Genomic DNA, 19,347 nt, shown 5'->3' on the forward strand with positions numbered 1-19,347 from the left:
GGGACAAGCACTAACTCCCCTCTGGAAGCCCTACTAAGCTGGTGAAGTGAAGGAGAGTCCCATTGCCACAGGTAGCTTTGAGCCTCTCAGGCTCTCATCCAGCAAAAATCCATTTTTCTTTAAAGTGTGACTGACATCATTCATTTATAAATATCCAACTATCCCAATGCTCTCTCTTGAATACATAGTATTTTGTATGCAGCAGTGGATGCACTAGGAGGACAGATGGGGGCAGTAAGAGGAAAGCAGCCCTGATGTGTTGGGCAGACTTACCCTTACCATCACCACCTCAACAGCCCCACCTATAAAAATGTATCCTGATAGATGAAACCAGACAAAAAGGCCGCTAACAAAGGCAAGACTCTCCCAGTTCATACAGACCATAAGGATTTACGACAGTTTCCCATCTGTGAAAGTTTAGGCAGGCTTTGCAGCACGACCTGAAGATATGCATCCCCAGGTTATCTTGGAGCAGGGAAAGAATCAATTTCCAGAGTGCTAACAGCTCTGTCAGCAAACCTTCCCTATGTAAGACATTTTCTTTTGAAAAATTTCAGGGCAAGCAGTGACTTGGAATATCTCAAAATGATGAAATGCTCTTTCTTCCCATTCAAGAAATGGATGTGTTCTAAAGCCAATATGCAGATGGCAGTGAGGCAAATAACAAAACTATCAAAAGTAAATCCAAGAATTCAATTTTTAAAAAATATATATACTTCTGATCACAAATACTAGTTTGGTACCCGAGAGGTAGTGGAGTCTCCTTCGCTGGAGATATTCAAAACCCATCTGGATGTGATCCTGGGCAATATGCTCTAGAGGACCCTGCTTGAGGGTTGAGACCCTCAACCCTCCCTGGGTCCAACCAGGGAGGTTGGACTAGATGATCTCCAGAGGTCCCTTCCAAGCTAAACTGTTCTGTGTGATTCTGTGTGATATAGGACTTAAAGTTCAAAGAACTGTTTGCTAGGTTTGTCTTGGGGACTAACTTGCCTCATCAGCTCTTAAGAGTTCCTCCCCAAAACAGAGGATGGAATCAATATCTCTTATCTATTGATTACATGAAGGATATTCTCCTTATGCCTGATAGAAAATACCAGGGTTTAACTCTGTCAAGGCCTGGAGCACATTTCTCTTCTAGCAGTTCAGCTGGTTGAGTGCAAGATCAGCTCCTTCAATGATATGAGCTGTTGTGAAGAAAGCTATAAGTGAGACTGCCTCTCCTTTGTCTTGGGAGTTGCTTTTAAGCTGAGGCTTCACCGCTGGCCCCTGTGTATGCTACACCACAGCTGTGCAGCAGCTACATCTACACCTGGTTGCCTGCCTCCACGAGTCTGGCCCTGAACTGGATCTGCCAGCTCAGCTTCCCAGCTTGACCTTGGACGTGCCTCATCACTAGGGACTTGCTGAGTGATCCCTGGACTGTGTCTGACCCTGGTCACTGTCTCTGGCCATGATCCTGACTCGGACTTGGTGCTCTGCATCCCGGCTCCTTGTTGCTCAGGTCACCCCTGGCACCTGCCCTGTTATCGCACTCAGCTCCTGGCTCACCTCTGGCAGAGCAGCCATCCCTCGCTGCTCCCTGAGACACTACTACAGGGGAAAACTTACAGAGTTATCAAGATCCCATGCTGTCTAACCATTCCTGATATTTTTTTCCTCTTTTCCTGGGAAAGTGTATATTATATGAAAATATTGTGAATAGTATATGTGTTATCATATTATTATATATTTATATCAATATATGTATATTATATATTATACTATATATTATTATATGAGAATATTGTGAATATTGCATGAAAAAATACGCCGAGAGATTTATTTACAGCATTTTCAGTTACACACATCACTGTTCCACACATCACCCTTAAACAGGAGTGCTTGCTGTTGAACTGCTACTACTGACCAACTGAGAGCTTGCAGAGTTGCATTCTAGGTCTGCTACTTTGTAATATTTTATTGAATGGAAAAGTAGATCTCACAGCAGCTACAGATGCTTGCATGCATTCCCGAGGGCAGGATCCAGAATTCAGCATGGGCTTGATAAAAAATGGCCAACTCCATCCCTCTCACCCAAAAATGAGGAACTGAAGTACAAAATGATCAGCCTACTCAAAGCTATGCAAGATGTCTAAAAGAAGGGTAGGATTCATCTGGTAATTTTCTCCTGAGATTTTCTGGCATTTGTTCTCTTAAGGAAACAATCCCAAAGCGACAGTCCAATTGGCTCTGAACAACATAACCTGTCACAAATGCAAGTATCTCAGAAAATGTGGCTGAACATAGGTAGCTCTTGGGGAACAGTTGACACATTTGAAGAGCAGAGACAAAAACCATTATTTTTCTGGCAGCCAGGACTAGCTAGCCCACATATGTGCTTTGTCAACACAGTTATATCGCTGTGCATTCAGGAGCTAGCTGGGTCAGCCCTAGCTCAGGAATCTCTGGAGTAGGCAGTGGACCCTGAGACACATTGCAAGTAATGTTCTCATCTTATCTTGCCTGCAAACTAAATGGTAACATTTCAAAGCAGCAAGAGATTTTTCACTGATGCCTTCAGCAGGGGGAGACAAGGTGCATGTGGGCAGGCAGGTGACACACACAGGGCAGCACTTTCAAGGTAGAAGGCAACCTCCTGGATGTTTAGGAGGAAGCAGGTTGCTATTTTGCCTTACAGATCATCAGTAGCAGTAATAATTCCAGTTAGTATTATGCTGTCCAGACAAATAAAAACTACATCCTCTTATCTGAGGGCAATATAGTTTGGATCGTTTGATCCATTCTCATCTTCTCACTAATAAATAAATAGAGTTGCATGCATCTTGACCTACAACTTCATCGGTTGCAATAGCATGTCTGTAGTAAAGTTAGCTTTTCACTTCAAATTTGAAATAAACTGCCAATCAACATCTTTATAAGCTTACTTGGGCATCTTCACCTACCAGGCCCTTAGGGCACCAATAGCCTTTCCTATCTGTTCCCACTCCCCCAGCCTCCCTTCCCCTGCCCAGCCCCAGGTGCCCATTTCAGCCCAGCCCGGGGCCATCAGTGCCTGCCCCACTATACCACAGCACTGCCCCACCACGGCCCTGCCTCTGCCTGGCTACAGGCCCCACTAACCTCAACCTGTGGGCGACCGCCCAGCCTGGCCTTGGCTCAGCCACATCACCATGGCCCTGCCTGGCCATCACAGGCTGTGTCTGACCCTGGATACCCTCACCCGACCTGACCCTAGCTTGCTGACTTGCATTCCTGGTTTGACCCTGGACCAGCCTCACCACCACACACTTTCCTGATGATCTGGATGCTACGCTGCCTCCAGCTGCCTCCCCCCTGCCACCCAGCCTGCTCTGCTCCCTTAATGGGGATGCAGGGACAGGTTCTGGCTGACAAGGCCCCTGCTCTACCAGCCATCGTATAGTCCTCAACTATCAGCTCCCTGTCCCTTAGGGAGCAGCCAGACCTCACTGTACTCTCATAATCACTGTCTGATCCCCCTTGGCACATTAGGCTCCTTGATCACTAATTAAGACAACTAGCTCAAGAAAAAATGTCTAGAGTATGCCCATAGGCAACAAGATATCTGGGAGCTAATGCAGCTGATGAGGATACGGGAATCAAACAGACTCTTTCTGCTTTCCATGGGAAGAAATACTTTTATCTTATTTGCTTATTTATTTTTCTTTAATTTCTCCAGTAGCACCCAACCATGAAGACATCTTTTCCAAGAACAAGCATAACTCTTTTCTTGAGTATTGAGCTACTCAAAGGATGTACCCTTCTGTATCCAAGGATAGCAATTTGGTAGGAACAGAAAAGAAAATTCTTGTCATCCCTTTTTCTAGTTCCATTAATTCCCCTCCACAGATCATGCTAATCTAATAATGATTACCTCCCTCCACAAATATTTTCTAAACAGACTCCTATCAAGCACACAGAAGGTTGTTATAACTCTCTTTCAGGCTCTGATGTTTCTCCATGATGATTATTAAGATACTTCTCATTAGGAAGCAGCTTTTAAAGACTAATTCCTTAATAACTTTTCTCTGTATTCCCCACCTCTCCCCGTATTCTCACTACCCCTCATTCAGTGATTAAAGGATTCTCATTATAAACTCCCATTTAGTCCCTCTTCCACAACAGTGGAAAACACAGCAGTGTTTTCCAAAGATCAAAATCGCCAACAATTTTTGTTCATGAATAACCAGAGGTAATTAGCTTTGAGAGCTCATCCCTTAAATATTTTTGTCTATCCCACAGGGGTCTTCAGGTAACAATAAGCCAGACAGTCATGTACTTACACTTATAAACCGAGTCGACTGTCATCCATGTACTGTTATAGAACAGTGCCACAGGCCAATCTCCAGGCAGACCTACAACACTGAACAAGTGGTGGTGCAGAGGTACCTCAGTTCAGAGGGCTTAGCCCCTTGCAAACATCTCAGTTACGTTCTGGAAGCAAGGTAGCTGCAGAACAGCAGCAGAGTTCTACTACGCTCAGTCTGATCGCAGAGTCTCTGGGCTAGAGTGACAAACTAGGGTGTCTGCACCAACATAGGCATGACCCAAGACACTTGAAATCTTTTTCATATAGTCCGTAGGGTGATAAATTAAAATAAAGATCAAGGCAGACGGAACGCTGGGACATAGAGAAGACACCCGTCAGATGCACAGGCAGAAGATCCAATAATCAGATAATTTACCACTGCTTTTCTTCGCAGCACAAATAGTCTTTTCCTATATTCAGCCACAGGCAAGTCTTCCCCATAGTTAACTCAAAAGACTTTTTTTCTGCTCCATTTAGAGCTTTCTTCTAGTACATGAAAGTCATCCAAGTTCTCTTCCCTCTACAATGAAACGCCTTGAGAAGACAAACTGGCTTATAACACTGGTGAACCTGTCAAGCAGCTAAAAACTGAAATAACTGATATATCCTGAAATAACAGGATGTTTCCTTTTTTGCTTGTCTTTAGGGGAAAAGTAGTTCAGAACAGTAATAAAAAGTGCCTATCCAAGATACGAACTCTTACTGACATAATTAGCCAGTAATGTCGAACGAGCTTATTTCCAACTCCACTTCCTTTTCAGCTTACGTGCTAACTCATTGGAATTGCTGTAGTCATTAGTGGCCATTAATAATATGACTTAGTTCCCAGGTGTGAGATTTTCTGACTATAATCACTCACCCTGCTAAATGAAACTCTGAAGAAGAAGGGAGGAGAAAGCAGCCAACCGTTCACCTAAGTAACTTCTTACAGTAGTAAACTGCTCTATCTTATGTAATTATTTAGGGCTCATTACAAAAGCTTTTACTCATACACAATGCACAGGCTAAGTGAAAACAAAATATGAACTTCTTTATCAGGTCCATATGAATTATTCTGCTAAAACACACGGATGGTCTTCCTGCCTGCCTCTCTTAGTGATGGACGACATCTGCTCTTTCAAAAAGAGACATAACCTCTTCAAAATACACCTTAACTGTGCTTTATTGCAAAGGCAAGGTGACTTTTTGTTTATCCCAGCTACTAACACCCCCATACAGGGGGAGAAAAAAACCTTTGTAATATTATATTAGCATGTTTAAGTACCAATGTCATTTTTACTCAACCATATGTCACTTGAGTCTTGCTACCCTCTGTTATTTGTCCAGATGGGTACAATACCACTAAATTCAGTTGAGACAACTGAAGTTTCATTCTCTTTTAGCACATCCTCAATTTTGCTTCTCTCTGATCCTGAAAATTCAGCTTCAACAGTGCTGAGATAAAGCATCTGATTTTGTCATTTTCTCATTCACCGTTTCTCATTCATCATCATCCCAGCTAGTAGATCACATAAGGCATTAAATGATAATAATTTGTTTCACTGCAACAGGTATCTTCAGAAGCAGAAATGAGCTTTAAAAAAAATGAACAGTTAAGAATTTCCACTTCAGATGACCTGGGAAAACATAGCCTGCACTGTAAAACACTTGATATTACTAAGAAAAAAATTCTCTGCCATGGTATTAGCATTAGATATACCTAAACTAAAATCCATAAGATAAATAGAAACTTAAAATGCCTTCAAATTGGATTTGCATCTTCCTACAGATTTACGCCACTCTCATCTCTGTATTGTTTCCGAAGTCTATGAATGAAATCCATATTTTGGACTCACCACTATCAACAGGGCAATTCATATTTGTGCTACCAATGCAAATATTTTCTATGGGTTATTGGAGATCCATTTAGAAAGCATGTCTCAACCACACCAAATCTTTCACAGCTATACATTCAGTGCTATACATCTTTCTTGTAGGTTTGCTAAAGGAGAACCCTGTGAAAGATTGAAATTTAGGCAAAAGGGGGAAAAGAGTCCATCATATAACTTGCAAACCGCATAACATTCCTTTCTTCTCCACCTTAAAAATTCTTCTTCCAGAGTCACCCCCACAAGAAAGGATACGAGCTAGTTCGAAGGTCTCTCCTTTTGTATTTTTTCCATATTCTCCAAACCACAGAGCTGAATCATCACAGTCATTCTGAAAAGTATGAACTATGGGTTCAACTAAATGCTTTAAGATAGTCAGATGACATTAATAATAAATATCTCCCTTAGGGGTAGCCATGTGATGAAAGCACACAGTACAGCAAGCAGGACCCATGGAGGTTGCCACATCAGTCTGAAATCACAGTTGCAAAAGCAGTGCAGCATTTGGTGCAATTGCAGTAATCCATTGTGCCAGCTAGAGAGATGTCACTTTTGAGATCATCAACATGAAGGCATGAAAGCGTCACGTTAAACCCCAGGACTTTCTCTTCAAACAGTGGTTCACTGTTCTTATGTGCAAGTCAGTTATAGTCACAGTTTTCTATATCAGTATACCTGAACGCATCCCCGCATCCAGGTTCACCCTCAGACATTCTGAAGAATCCAAAGGATATCGTTCTTTATTGACAAATCTGTTTCAATATTTCACATCACTTGGCCTTAGGACATTCGCATGCTAAGCTGCTACACCCATTTAATTTACCTTTTTCAAAATGATTTCCAGTTACCCAGTGTAATGCCTGAGGACATACTGAAGTCTCAAGAGATGATAAGATTTGTTCAGAATATCTGCCTTCTAATGACATAGTGTGCATGTTTATTATTCTTGTGTCACCACTTCTGAGGTGAAAGAAGGACAAGATATTGTGTACAACAAAGAATTAAAATGGGTACATAGCTTAGGCTAGAAAATACGGGCTATTAAGAAATCTTTGTACTGCAGTCTCTGAGCAGGAGTCTTTTCCATCCTGCTGAGGTGCTTTGCTTGTTGTACCTATTTTGTATTCTGTTTTCTGCTAGAAAAGAAAGTATTTTGCATATCTTTTAATAGTGACATTGACATCAGGGGAATACAAACTTCTTCCTTTCAATATTTAAAAAAAATCTGTAATCAGCCAGCATACATCATACCTAAGGAGCTGTGGGAAATTCTAATCTCCACAATGCTGCCAAGAGAAATGGATCTGAGCCAATATCCCTGACCAGAAGAATTTACATCAAAAACCAACCATGTCCACGTGTCTTTTTAAGATGTGCCTGTGATCCAAGCCAGCCCTGATCCAAAAGCTGTATAGTCTCATCAGCACGGCAGTGCTTCCTGCTGAAGCAGATTTGGCCCCTTAGCTCAAGTATCAGGCTGCACAAACAAGGACACACAGCTTCCACATCAGAACTAGCTTGTCTTCAGCGAACATAGAGCACAAGCAGGATAAGCCCACATCTATCTACAAATAAACAGAAATATTTTTTTTTTGCTTAGCATAGGCAGCAGAGAACTGCTGTCTACACGCATGGGCAAGGGAAAACAAGCAGTTAAGGAATCAAAGGGTGTCTGTGCAAGACCAGCTACGCAGAAACTGAATGAGCTTAGGCCGAAAACTAGGAGTATGTTTTCCCTGGCACATCAGTGAGATACTAGGACAGCTTCCTCACAGAAAGACTAAGCTCCTTTTAAGATAGAGTCTGACCCACCAGGAAACCATATAACATGGCTGGGTGAATGGACACAACAATCCATGGGATAGCTCTGTGATCCTTAAAACAGCCTAAAATCATAACAGAGCTCTAACAGGGCACACAAATAACCCAAGATCTTAACACACTGTGCTCTTGAAAGCCTAATATACAAATTCAGATCTAAAATAGGAAGCTGAAGTTCAACTTCGGTGTTGGATACTGTTGGAATACATCCTTAGGTATCTCACATTTCTTATTTAATCCCCATTTTCTCCAGGTTAACTGATAGGTTTCTAGATGGGATCCTAGAAGATACTTTCCAGAAGTCCTCACAGGTGAGATAGATACCTAATATTTTCCTTGTCTAGAGATCTAATCAATAAAAGATATCCCTATCTTTAAGTAACGTATCTTGCATGCTATTCCATTCTGCACTTATCCCTTTGTATCTGATTTTTGTTTTCTTCAAAATTTACTCTAAGGCTTTGCATATTAGTAGACCAGACTATTAAGCCTGTAGTTCTTAAATGCAAGTTATTTTCTCTTTCTAAAGGTATGCCTTCTACATGATTCATCTACCTAAAATTCTCAACAATAAAGCTATAAATTAACATATCAGTAATTTCAGAATTCTTGGCCAAATATTTATTTCAGAATTCCAATCTACCATTTTCTGTTGGCTCACCTGGTTGCTGGGTTTAATCCTGGAGGAAAAACTGGGCTTAGCATCTTTTGGAAAACTCACAGAGATACGTAAGCCTTTTGCAAATCTGTAACCTGCCACAGAATTCCATTCCAGATATTAAGTTCTGATTTTCTTTGCATTCATTTTTCATCATTCTAGTGAAGATATTTAACCTCTATTTAGAATGTTTTGGGAACACAGCTTCTGTTTCCAGGCCACTAAAATAACTGAAAAAGAGCCTGTTCTTCATAGTGCCTATTATCAGTTTTTCTTTCTCTGCACTAGGCAGCCTAGTGCAAGACCCTAGGAACAATTTAGTTCCCTACCAAGTCACTTGATCAGTGAACTGCCAAGCTTTTTTTCCCGACTTCCAAGACATACTGTCTTCTTCACACGGCCTACCTGAATCAGTGTCTCCAGTTCTAGCTGGGTTACACAAACGTGTTCCCGAAGAAAGTCAGCCTTCTCTAATGCTATTGTATTCTTCTGCCTGCTTTCAAAAGGCTGTTCCAGGGCACGGAAGACAAGTCCTCCAGTCACCAGGTAAACTACAACCACAACGAAAATGGCCACCACTGTTTTCCATTTCATGACTGTCTGCAGGCCCTGAGAAGGGGTTTCCATGGTGGCGACGACAGTTGCTCGGGACGAAATAGAGAGTCGTGGAGCTGGATAATGCCCGTTGGTTTTGGGCTCAGGTTCACAAGCTGACACTGGCGAGGGAACAGCCACTGAAACACAAAATAAAAACCCATGTTCAAAATCTCTGAGGGTGTGAGTTTGATCTTCATATACCACTTGCCTAAACACCATTTTCAAGACACTTAAATAAACCTTGTTATTCACATAGATATAGAATGGAATTTCATCTGGAGTGTTCAAAGTGTATTTTATCCACTCATATATGTGTTATTTCAAAGGGTTATTTCACCCATTGCCTCTAAAATTGGACAGGTCAATTACATAAGTAAAAATTTCAGAAGGATGCGAAAGTAATTTCTCCAATAAGAACATGAAGATTTTGAGTAGATAGAATATAAGTTATACAAGATGACATTTGCCGAGAACTCTGACAGTGATTTATGTCCTCATATCATAATACTAATAGTAGTTATAGTATTAGGAAATTGAACTGTTAATGATCAGTGATCACAACCAGGCTCAGAAAATGTTTTTTGCATATCAAAATGCTGGTTTTGGCTCACTAGTGTAAGCAGGCTCATACTATTCACAGGTATTCACAAAAGCATCACTTACTTCTGAAAACGTTCATAAAGCCTGGAAGCTTGACAATTTTTAGCATAAATCATTCTTAATTCAAACTATGCTATGTATCTGCAGGTGAAAGCCATTCACATGCCAAGAACAGGGCTTTGCTTTAGTTGAGTCCCTTTTCAATTTAAGAACAGTAGTGGCTATGCCCTGAACTGATATGATCTCTCAGTGCAAGCAGAGCATGGCGTACAGCAAAGTGAGCACAACAAGACGCAAGGTGGATCTGCCAGCTTGGTTCTGAGACACTGTATAGCCATGCAACCTCAGCAAGACATCAGAGCTAATAAGCCCTGACTGTCACAGCTTGAGCACTGTGCCAAACTACCAAGGCATCCTGATCAAAGCTGGCTTCCCTCCAACTAATTCAGGTGTCTCAACATCACATGTCCTCACTCTCCATCACCACTGTTAGCCATGGCAGGGTTCCTCAGCATCCACTACTGTAACGGTACCAAATGAAGTCTTTAGGGATGCTTGATTCATTTTAAACCACATCTCTGCCGTAACCCTGCCGTGGCATAGCTGTCACTGGCCTACAATTTACTTGAAACCAGATTTGAGTTATTTTGTTTTAGATCTAAATCAGGTTACAGTTAAAATACAGTCACTTTAGCTGCATTCTCTGAAATTATTCCCAAAGTACCTTTTCCATTTGGCTCAGGAATGAAAGCAGAAGGGTTTACCACATCTGAGCAGAGCAGCACCATAAACTAATTCTACATGATTTAAACATGCAGGTGATTATATCTTCAGTTTGTAGTGGGCAGCAACTCTTTCCCAATAGAAACCATTTTATAATGCTGAATAATTTAAAGAACTCAGCTGTGTACTACAGTCACATTTTCCTAAAAATGATGCACCTCTTCAGCCTCACATTGAGGACAGAGCTGACTTGCTAGCTAGTAAACCACAGAAACTGATAGTTGCTTTATACTACTATATATATATATATAGTTGCTTTATATTTGTACTATATATTTTTTATCTTTCTTTTCATATGTGAATTGGAGGTTCCAGGTAGTAAAAGATTAGAGAGGATTTATTTACCCTCACAAAAAAAAAAAAAAAAAAAAAAAAAATCCAGGGAAAAACACCTGTGGTTGATCCCCTTTTGATTTATCTCATTTTTGAAACACTTGGCACAGCTGCTCAGTTTTACCATCACCAGGGCATCGATGGTTCCCAAAATGCATCAGCCAGGATGGAGTGACATCACTCTTAAAAGGATACTTCCTCTTATCTCTGCATATGTTTCATGTAAATTCCAAGAGCTTACAATTGCAGTGGGGAGAAGAGTGACACTACTAGAAAGAAGCCTCATTTTTTGCCAAAGAGATCCATTATATCGTTCTCTAAATTTCCTAAAAGATTATTGTAACTGATACTGTTAGTTTCAGTAGGAAGTATCAGAAAAGAATACAGAAGAAATGTAAAATCGAAAGATTGTAGAGCTCTGTGGAAAGGTTGGAATAGGAAATCTCCCTTCCTCTATAGGCAAATATTTTAAATGTGAGTCGCAATGTCTTCTTACTGAATTAAATAAATTTGAGTACTACCAAAACTGCATGATCATCTGCTCAGCTCCTCAGCTGATGAAAATCAGTGTAATATGGTTTCCATGATATCAATGGAATTCAATCAATTTACATTAGTAAAGCCCATAACTATTGCATATACTGTTCATTAACACAAAATCTGCAAATTTGATGAATGATTTTGCACACTTGAGGCTACTTAGTTAAAATAGTCTTAGGATCCAAGGCTGATGGAAGGGGACAGGATTCATATAGGGAAAAAAAGTATGCTATAATTGTTTGCCTTTTTTGAAGCAGCTTTCAAACTAGGTATTACTGGTATCGTCTGGTGTAGGCTTGGGTGATCCTTTCAGAGTGCAGAGATGCCTGACTTTGATACCCCACAAAATGACTTGTCCTGTCTCATAAGAACAAGAATTCAAGAGCTGGTAGGGTTAAAATTGCTTTTGTGAGTTCTCTTTTCTTCTCTGTTGGTATAAATGTTTCTTATTCAAATCATGTTTTTGGCAAAGCATTAATAAAAGCCCTGCAGTAAAATTATGGCCTATTTGATTCTCCCTTTCAAGGAAAATATGTTGTATTGATTTGACAAGATGAGAAGTTCAGGGTAAGGAACATGAAATGTTCTTATAAATATTGTTTCACTTGAACAGCTCAATGGATTACTGTGCTTGGTTTTCTTACATTTTAAAATAAAAGATAACTTTTTTTGATCAGAAAACTTCTGTTGCAGTGTTTCATTTCCTGCTACTAGTTATAGCTGCTCTAAGTGTACATAGAAATGTTGATCCTGAAGTACTTTACATTGTATAAATTAATATACAGGAAGACTTTCATAAAACAGCTAATTGAGCAACTGACAAATAATAGGCAGGGAGGTTCTTCTTAATAAAGATGGTGCAGAAGGCAGAACTGCAGTCAACAACCCAGAGGTGTTTCTAAATGGATGCAAAACAAGAGTTTGATATTTTATAGGAAAGTCAGTATAGAGACTCCATCTAGCAGCTGTTTCACTCTCTATTGGCAAGAAAGTGGGCTTAGTGGCTTGAGCACATGGCAAGAAATCCAAAATCCTGATATGTGATTGCAACTCTGCCTCCGTTAACCTGCGTTCTCAGAAAACTGCTACCATTTGCCTTTAAATCATGGTTTCCAACTAGAAAGAAAGTAATGCTTTTTTTTCTAACTCATGAGGGTCCTATAAGACTCTATATTTGTACAATTCTTTAAACAAACATATGGACATATGCTACCCATGAACTTATGAATTCTGTATAAACTTACAGAATTTTACAAGTAGGAGTTTTACTGAAATCCAGGAATAGACTACAGTGACAATTTAACAATGTGGAGAGGTATACAAACGGTTTAAGAAAAAGGGGGGACTCCAAAAACTCTTGGATCTGTAAAGACAATTGCTTGCATAGTATTGGACTATCTGGATATGTTAGGGACTTTAAGTTAATGCAGTGGAACTAAGAACATTGTAACAGGGACTCGGGAGACAGAGGAGACACACCTGTAGGAAGACAGGGCTTTGTTTGTTCTACTGCTCAGAGAACTTGTTTTCTTTTAGCACAGGCCAAGGAATGCTTTTCTTTCCTACTGTTTTTCTCAAAACTTCCATAATAGTTTAGAGGAAGCATTCCAAAAAGCCTTAGGCAGAAACACAGCACTTAGATTGACAGCTTAAGAATCATAACATCATATACTACTGAAGATATAACATTATAATGAAAAGGTTAGAGAAGCTTAACAGAGCTCTTCTATTAGCTAGCATCTGTAAAAGGTTTGGTTAGCTGCTTAGGAATAAATGAGTTGCTTTCCTACTTATTGTAAGTTTCCCTGAAATACTATGATTTGATTACAAGTCAAACCTAGACCACAGAGCACAGGAAGCGTTTACAATAAATGCAAAACAATCTCCATTTTATTAATCCATGTGTTTCAAAACAAGCTGCTGTTAGAACAGGCTTTTCCCAGAACAGTGTCTTCTCCATGTATGTTTGTTAAATTATACTGAAGGAAATTTAATCCACCTCTACGAAAGCAATGATGAATCTCCATTCACATCCATGCACTCAAGTAGACAAGTACCCTCAAAAGAACGCACCAGTGTTTTGACACAGACCTTAACCCAGTGAGAGGATGCTAGTGGAGAAAGAAAGAGGAGTTCCTCTTTGTGTGGATAAGCTTCAAAATAAAACAACTAAAGATATTCACATTACAGGTCAAATTAAATATTTGCATCTGTACAGTTGTTCACCTCTAAGAGTACTGTGCTATCTGCACAGTATCTGTGTTCTGAATGGTACAGCCAGACTTCCTATTGATATGGGAGAAGCTTAAATACCTGAGATTTCTGATAATATTGATGAGAATTAGGGAACCAAAACTCCCACTCACTGATCATCAATAAGACTAGGGCAAAGCAAAACACCACAGAGCAGCATTATTGCTATTGCAATGATGAACCATATGACATGGCTTCAATTTAAGAATTACCCTTCATTACTGCATGTATGTTTTGCTTTAATATTTGTTTGTGGCTAAGGATTAAATTTTCAAGAACATAATTGCTTGAATTAGTAGAATTTGTTCTCTTTTCACAAACGGAAAAGTGACCTGTCATGCCTAGAAAAGACTCAGCTGTTAGAAATCTCACTGCTACAGAAGTCAGTGTCATTGCCAAGATAGCAAGCCATTAAAAAAAAAAAAAAAAAGGATAATTTCCTAAGGCATATTCTTCCGGTATAAAACCTGTTCTGGCTCCTGAGAAAAGGAATCATTGATCAAGAAAGGTTTTACTATTTCCTGAGTTGTCAATTCTCACAGTTTATTAGGGATAGTGCTGATTGGGTGTTTTCTTTAAACCAAAACACTAGGAAGGAATGCCGTGAGAATCCCAGCTTTCATTTAGATATTGTCTCTGGATAGCACAGCTGAGGAGACAGGCTTATAAACAACATTCAGAAACTGGATGGCAAAAAAAGGACTCAACTTTTACTTCTTTAACACTTAGGGTTAGAGTCTTTTTCTTAAGAGAGGCAGCCATCTCATGAATTTAAGGACTTTACTCATGATTTCTGAATGACTGTGTTTGGCAATACTACATCCATAATTTAACTTCATTTCTAACATAATCAACATTCAAACATTGGTCTTATGGCAGCAAGAGAGGCTGATGTTGAACACTGAGAAAGAGCTCTCTACCTGTAAGAGTTTAAAGGTCTGGAATACATTGCATAAGGAAATTGATGTTTCTAAGAGCAGGTTAGACAAACTTGTCAGAAATAGTTAGGTAATGTTGGCCCCACCTTACAGCAGCAGGGTGAACTAGATAATCTGTTACGAGTCTGTGAAACGTGGTTCTAATCTGAAGGGAAGCTCTCTAGACAAAGGGATTCAAACTACAGCCACCTCATAAGCGCAGAGATATGGCTCAAATAAGAGCCAAAATGCTGAAAGGACATTCAACTGGCTTTTGACTCCAAAAACACAAGAGTGCATCTGCCACACCGACCCATACACTGGCAACTGCCCTACCCAACAGGCCAAGAACATAGAAAATACCAAAGAAACCTGGTATAAGAGGAGAGTTTCTCACTATCTGTAAACCAAACATGAATTTTTTAAAAGTACAGGCCCTCTTCTGTGGTGTTGCTGTCACAATTTTCTTCTACAGAAAAATGTGACTCAGGTTTAAAGGTGTGTCTTATTTATCGCTTTTATTTTCTTCCATATTCTTTATTTATTTGAGCATGCAGGATCGTGTGCACATTTTTGCAATAGTATAATAGAGCATTTTTGACACATTTGATCAAAGTGTTCTGTGAATCACAGGGGAGAAAGGCCACTCTAAAGGGCTCTGGGGGTAATTTGGAAGGATGCAGCTATCTACCACATATCAGTGTGGTTATTTGGGACCTGAGCATTCTAGTTGTAGACCTCTGGTCCTTCAAGCTTTTTTTCTCTACTGAGTTAATGCACCTAATATATGGAGCGCAGTACCACACTGCAGGTTGCTGTCACAGGATTCAGCACAGTATTGGACTGAGGGGATTTATACTTATGCATTCATAAACCCAGCAGTTTCACTAAAACTCAGAAACTCCGAGTTTTATACACAAGTTGGTCCAAAATGAAATGCAGCAGAAAATCATCATGTTTTCACAACACCGGGAAGGTGCACCTAGTGAACTAGAAAAAGACCTATAGCTTGCAGTATTTCTCTGCAGCCAGCGAACACCTCTGAGATGCACCGCTGGACATTCGTTTCCCATTGTAGTAGAGCTATACAAGGAAGACACAGAATACTTTCAGCTCAAGCAGCAAGACTCTGGCATGCATCTAAAGATAAGCAGCAGTATGTTTCCCCATAATGGAAGATGATGGAAGGTTTTCTTAAAAAAGGAACTTACGCTTTCTTTCAACAATGTTTACATAGTCAAGCATTCAAAATCTCCAATGGAGTCTTTCTTGTGTTTGTCTTAACACTAAAATTTTAGTTTGAATTATAATGTAATCTTATCATGAAGCCCAGTTTCACTAAGAAAATTTATGAGCAAATCATCCTCCCTACAGATTTTGCAAGATCTTACATTGGGTTATCAGCACTTGTACATCTTTCCTCTAGCAGTACTTGATGTGTCAGCACTCCCTCCTGAAGTAATTTAGAAAAGGATATCTTGCCAAGTATATGCAGTTGCAGAACAGATACCTGGAGCAGCAAGGCTTGAAAATGCCTGTGAGATGCCAGCCACGTCCAGTGCAGATTCCCTGAACTGGCTGCTAAAAATAGGAGGACCTACTTTTTCTAAAACAGATCATGAAGGACTGGGGGATAAAGGGCTCCTTCGGCACTATATATTGTAGTGTACTAGCAGTTGACTCTCTTATTTCATTTTCACTGCTCAGAGTATTCTTGCTGTTTGGGCTCCACCTGTCCCTCTTCTGAAATGGTCACACACTGAAGTCAATACCGAAAGGCTTTCTGATTTAAGAGTGTGGAAAGGCAGGAAAGCGAGTAGCCCATCAGTGGATAGCATATGATCTAGCACTCCAAGGCTCTGACTCATCTCCAAACAGAAGTTCCTGGGGGAAATGGGTATCTAGCATTTGCTTGCAATCTCACAACCTCCCCACAGACTCTCCCAAAGTGATTTCAGCTACCGGCTGCTTGGGTTAAGATAGCAGACCTGTGCTTGGAGGGTAAGGGGTATGTTAGAGGAAGAGCTGAGGCAATCAGCCTATTAAGCTGTCAGCTATACACACTTCTTATGAATATGTCACAAATACAAAGTACATGAGGGTTTTATGGATGAAGGGAATTTGTATGTCAGACAGGAGGTGGGTGAGGGAACTAATGAAATATAGGAGTTTCTGTCCACACGTAGCAAAAAAAAACCATTAAGCCATTAAAAGTTTGCAATAGGAGGACATGTCCAATATACCCAGGCTACCTGCTTTGCTTTCTTTCCCAGCCTCCCCTCTTTCATCTCTGTCCGCTGTGTTTTGCAAAAATACAAATACAAATAGGTTTTGTGAAGCAGGGAGCATCCAGCATCCATTTAACCAACAAAATAAGCGTTCTGATCTTTATGTACTGGGCTCTTGAAACACTAACACTAGTATAGAAAATCTGGCTCTTAGAGCAAAAATCCCAGTAGATAATGATTGTGTCTGCCTTTGTGTATGTGCAGCATCTTTGCATGATGTGGGCTAATTAACAGGTGACATTCCAGCTGTGATCAAGAAATGGGAGACAAAATCCTGCCTGCAGGCTACAATTACATATGGGGCAGAATACTAGTAACCCTGTGGCTGCTGTTCTGGACTGAGGCATAATAGCAACCACTGCTGGCCCTGCTCCCTCTGCTTCTCCCAAAGGTGTTCAACTGCAAGTTTTAAGCAGTGAAAGCATCACTGCTAGCCTGCCACCCAAGGGGAATTTCACCCTATTGTTTGTACACCACTTTGCTGAAAGCTGCCACTGAAGTGAGAAGCATTAGTATTACATTTACTGTTCATGAAAGCAAATCTTGACTCATTGTTTGCTTGGAAAATGTACAGAGTGCCTCAGAGCATATAACTTTGCACTGCAACTGCACCCCACTGGTTAAATCTGCAAATGTTTTCCCTGAAGTGGATTCTCTAATGCAGTACCAGCACTGCTGACTTCAGCAACATCTCAACAGCGTGCTGCAAGTGCAGTCGTCAGTGACAAGGCATTCAACCAGGAACAGAAAAAGAGATAGGTAAAGGCAAAAAAGGAAACTTGTATTAAACCGAAAAGATTGAATGCGCTATTAAAAAGAAAGTAGTACTAATTGCTCCCAGCTGCTCCTGTCCCAGAGTGGGGTGAGAAAAAGGTAGTAGGCATGTGGTAGGCTATAAAACTGCATAAGGAATAAAGTTAGTGTTTACTTCCTACTATAGTATAACAGTGAGGGCAGTAGAGGAAAAGTTCATATATTGAGTTCTCTCTGTTGGTGGGGAGAGAAATGTCAGCAATACGTACCAGAGGGGAGTATGTCTAATCACTGATTTGCCATCCCTGGCAGCAGCTTTGGGGAAAATGTCATATGAAAAGGCTTCTGCAATTTTTGTAGCATTTGTCACATACTCCCAGCCAGTGCTTGAAATTATGATTCTCAGTAAGTTTCCAAAAAAATCTGCATAATTCTGCTTCATCACTTATAACTGAAACACAGTAATTAATAGCTCTTGGAACACTCCAGTTGCTTAATTGATTTGGAATGCAGTTGTTATGAGGAAACAAAAAACATCACTGTTTTATAATATGGCTTTCGATCTTCTTTATTAGCAAACTGGAGTTCAGACAAAAATAAAAAATCCTAAACAGCCAAAATGGAAATGTAGTAGAAACTAAGTAATCAGTGTGGCCTGAGTTGAGGCCTCTCTTTCTGTAGGAATTATCAAAAGAGAGTCTTCATGTACTGGTGGTGAGCACTGGAGATCAGAAAAATTAAGGGATATTTAAGACTCTTAACTGCTCCTGGAGAGCTTCTTTAGTGGCAGACAAAAAAACTTTACCTGTGCAGTAGCACGTTAGAATGAATCTTGCCTTCCACTGAAAGACACCGTCACACCTATTTGATAGTAGCCTTCTCCAAGGGACAAGTCTCATAGGAACATTCTCCAGGAAATAATTCTGCATATATTTTTTTCCTACTCTCCATACTACTACAGTATCACTGCTTTCATTCAGTTGTGCAGCAAACTGCCTGACTAAAACCACATACTTCACTGCTTGACTTCCATGACAGTTTGCACAAGGGATAATATGGGTGAGAGCACAACGCAGCGTGTATTGTTCAGGACCATTTTTTCCTTCTTTAAATATTTCATGCTGGCAGGAAGTGCACATGCTCTTAACTAGTCAAGGAAAAGGAGCCATAAACTGTGATTTCTCTGACCAATTATTCATCAAAACTAAAAAAAATATATAAGGAAATCATAATCTGCTTGCAGATATCGAATAGCTAGAAATTGAGTGGTGGGTAAACTTGACTGGTTGTATTACTTATTAATCTGTTTGTGATTAGTTTAACAAGTGTGTAAAAGATTAAAGACTCAATCTAATTGCCATTCCACTCAGCTATGCCATTTCCTTTTTCTTTGTTTTCAGTAGATTTTTGTGAGGGTACTGAAAGACTTTTCTCTGGGATTCTATCATTTCACTTTAGGAATTTTAAACTTAGTCTCCCTAAAGAGACAAAAAAAGAAGTTTGTACGATCTAATTTAATTTTAGTCAGGGAACTGTTAAAAGAGAGAGGAGGGTCTGAATATAGTTCTTATTGTACTTTTGAAGGGTGCTGCCATTTTTAAAGGTA

General features: G+C 40.1%; 1 protein-coding gene across 2 annotated transcripts in view; it reads right to left on the reverse strand.

The window, feature by feature from the left end:
- KCNK10 (potassium two pore domain channel subfamily K member 10) overlaps positions 1-19,347 on the reverse strand; it is an 82,537-nt gene that overhangs the window by 46,115 nt on the left and 17,075 nt on the right. For both annotated transcript variants that reach the window (XM_009689831.2, XM_068946737.1), the window contains exon 3: positions 9,083-9,411. In XM_009689831.2, the coding sequence (XP_009688126.2) occupies positions 9,083-9,411 (329 nt within the window). The remainder of the gene's footprint in view (positions 1-9,082; positions 9,412-19,347) is intronic.

This window comes from Struthio camelus, chromosome 5 (assembly GCF_040807025.1).
Source record: "Struthio camelus isolate bStrCam1 chromosome 5, bStrCam1.hap1, whole genome shotgun sequence".
Taxonomy (NCBI): Eukaryota; Metazoa; Chordata; class Aves; order Struthioniformes; family Struthionidae; genus Struthio; species Struthio camelus.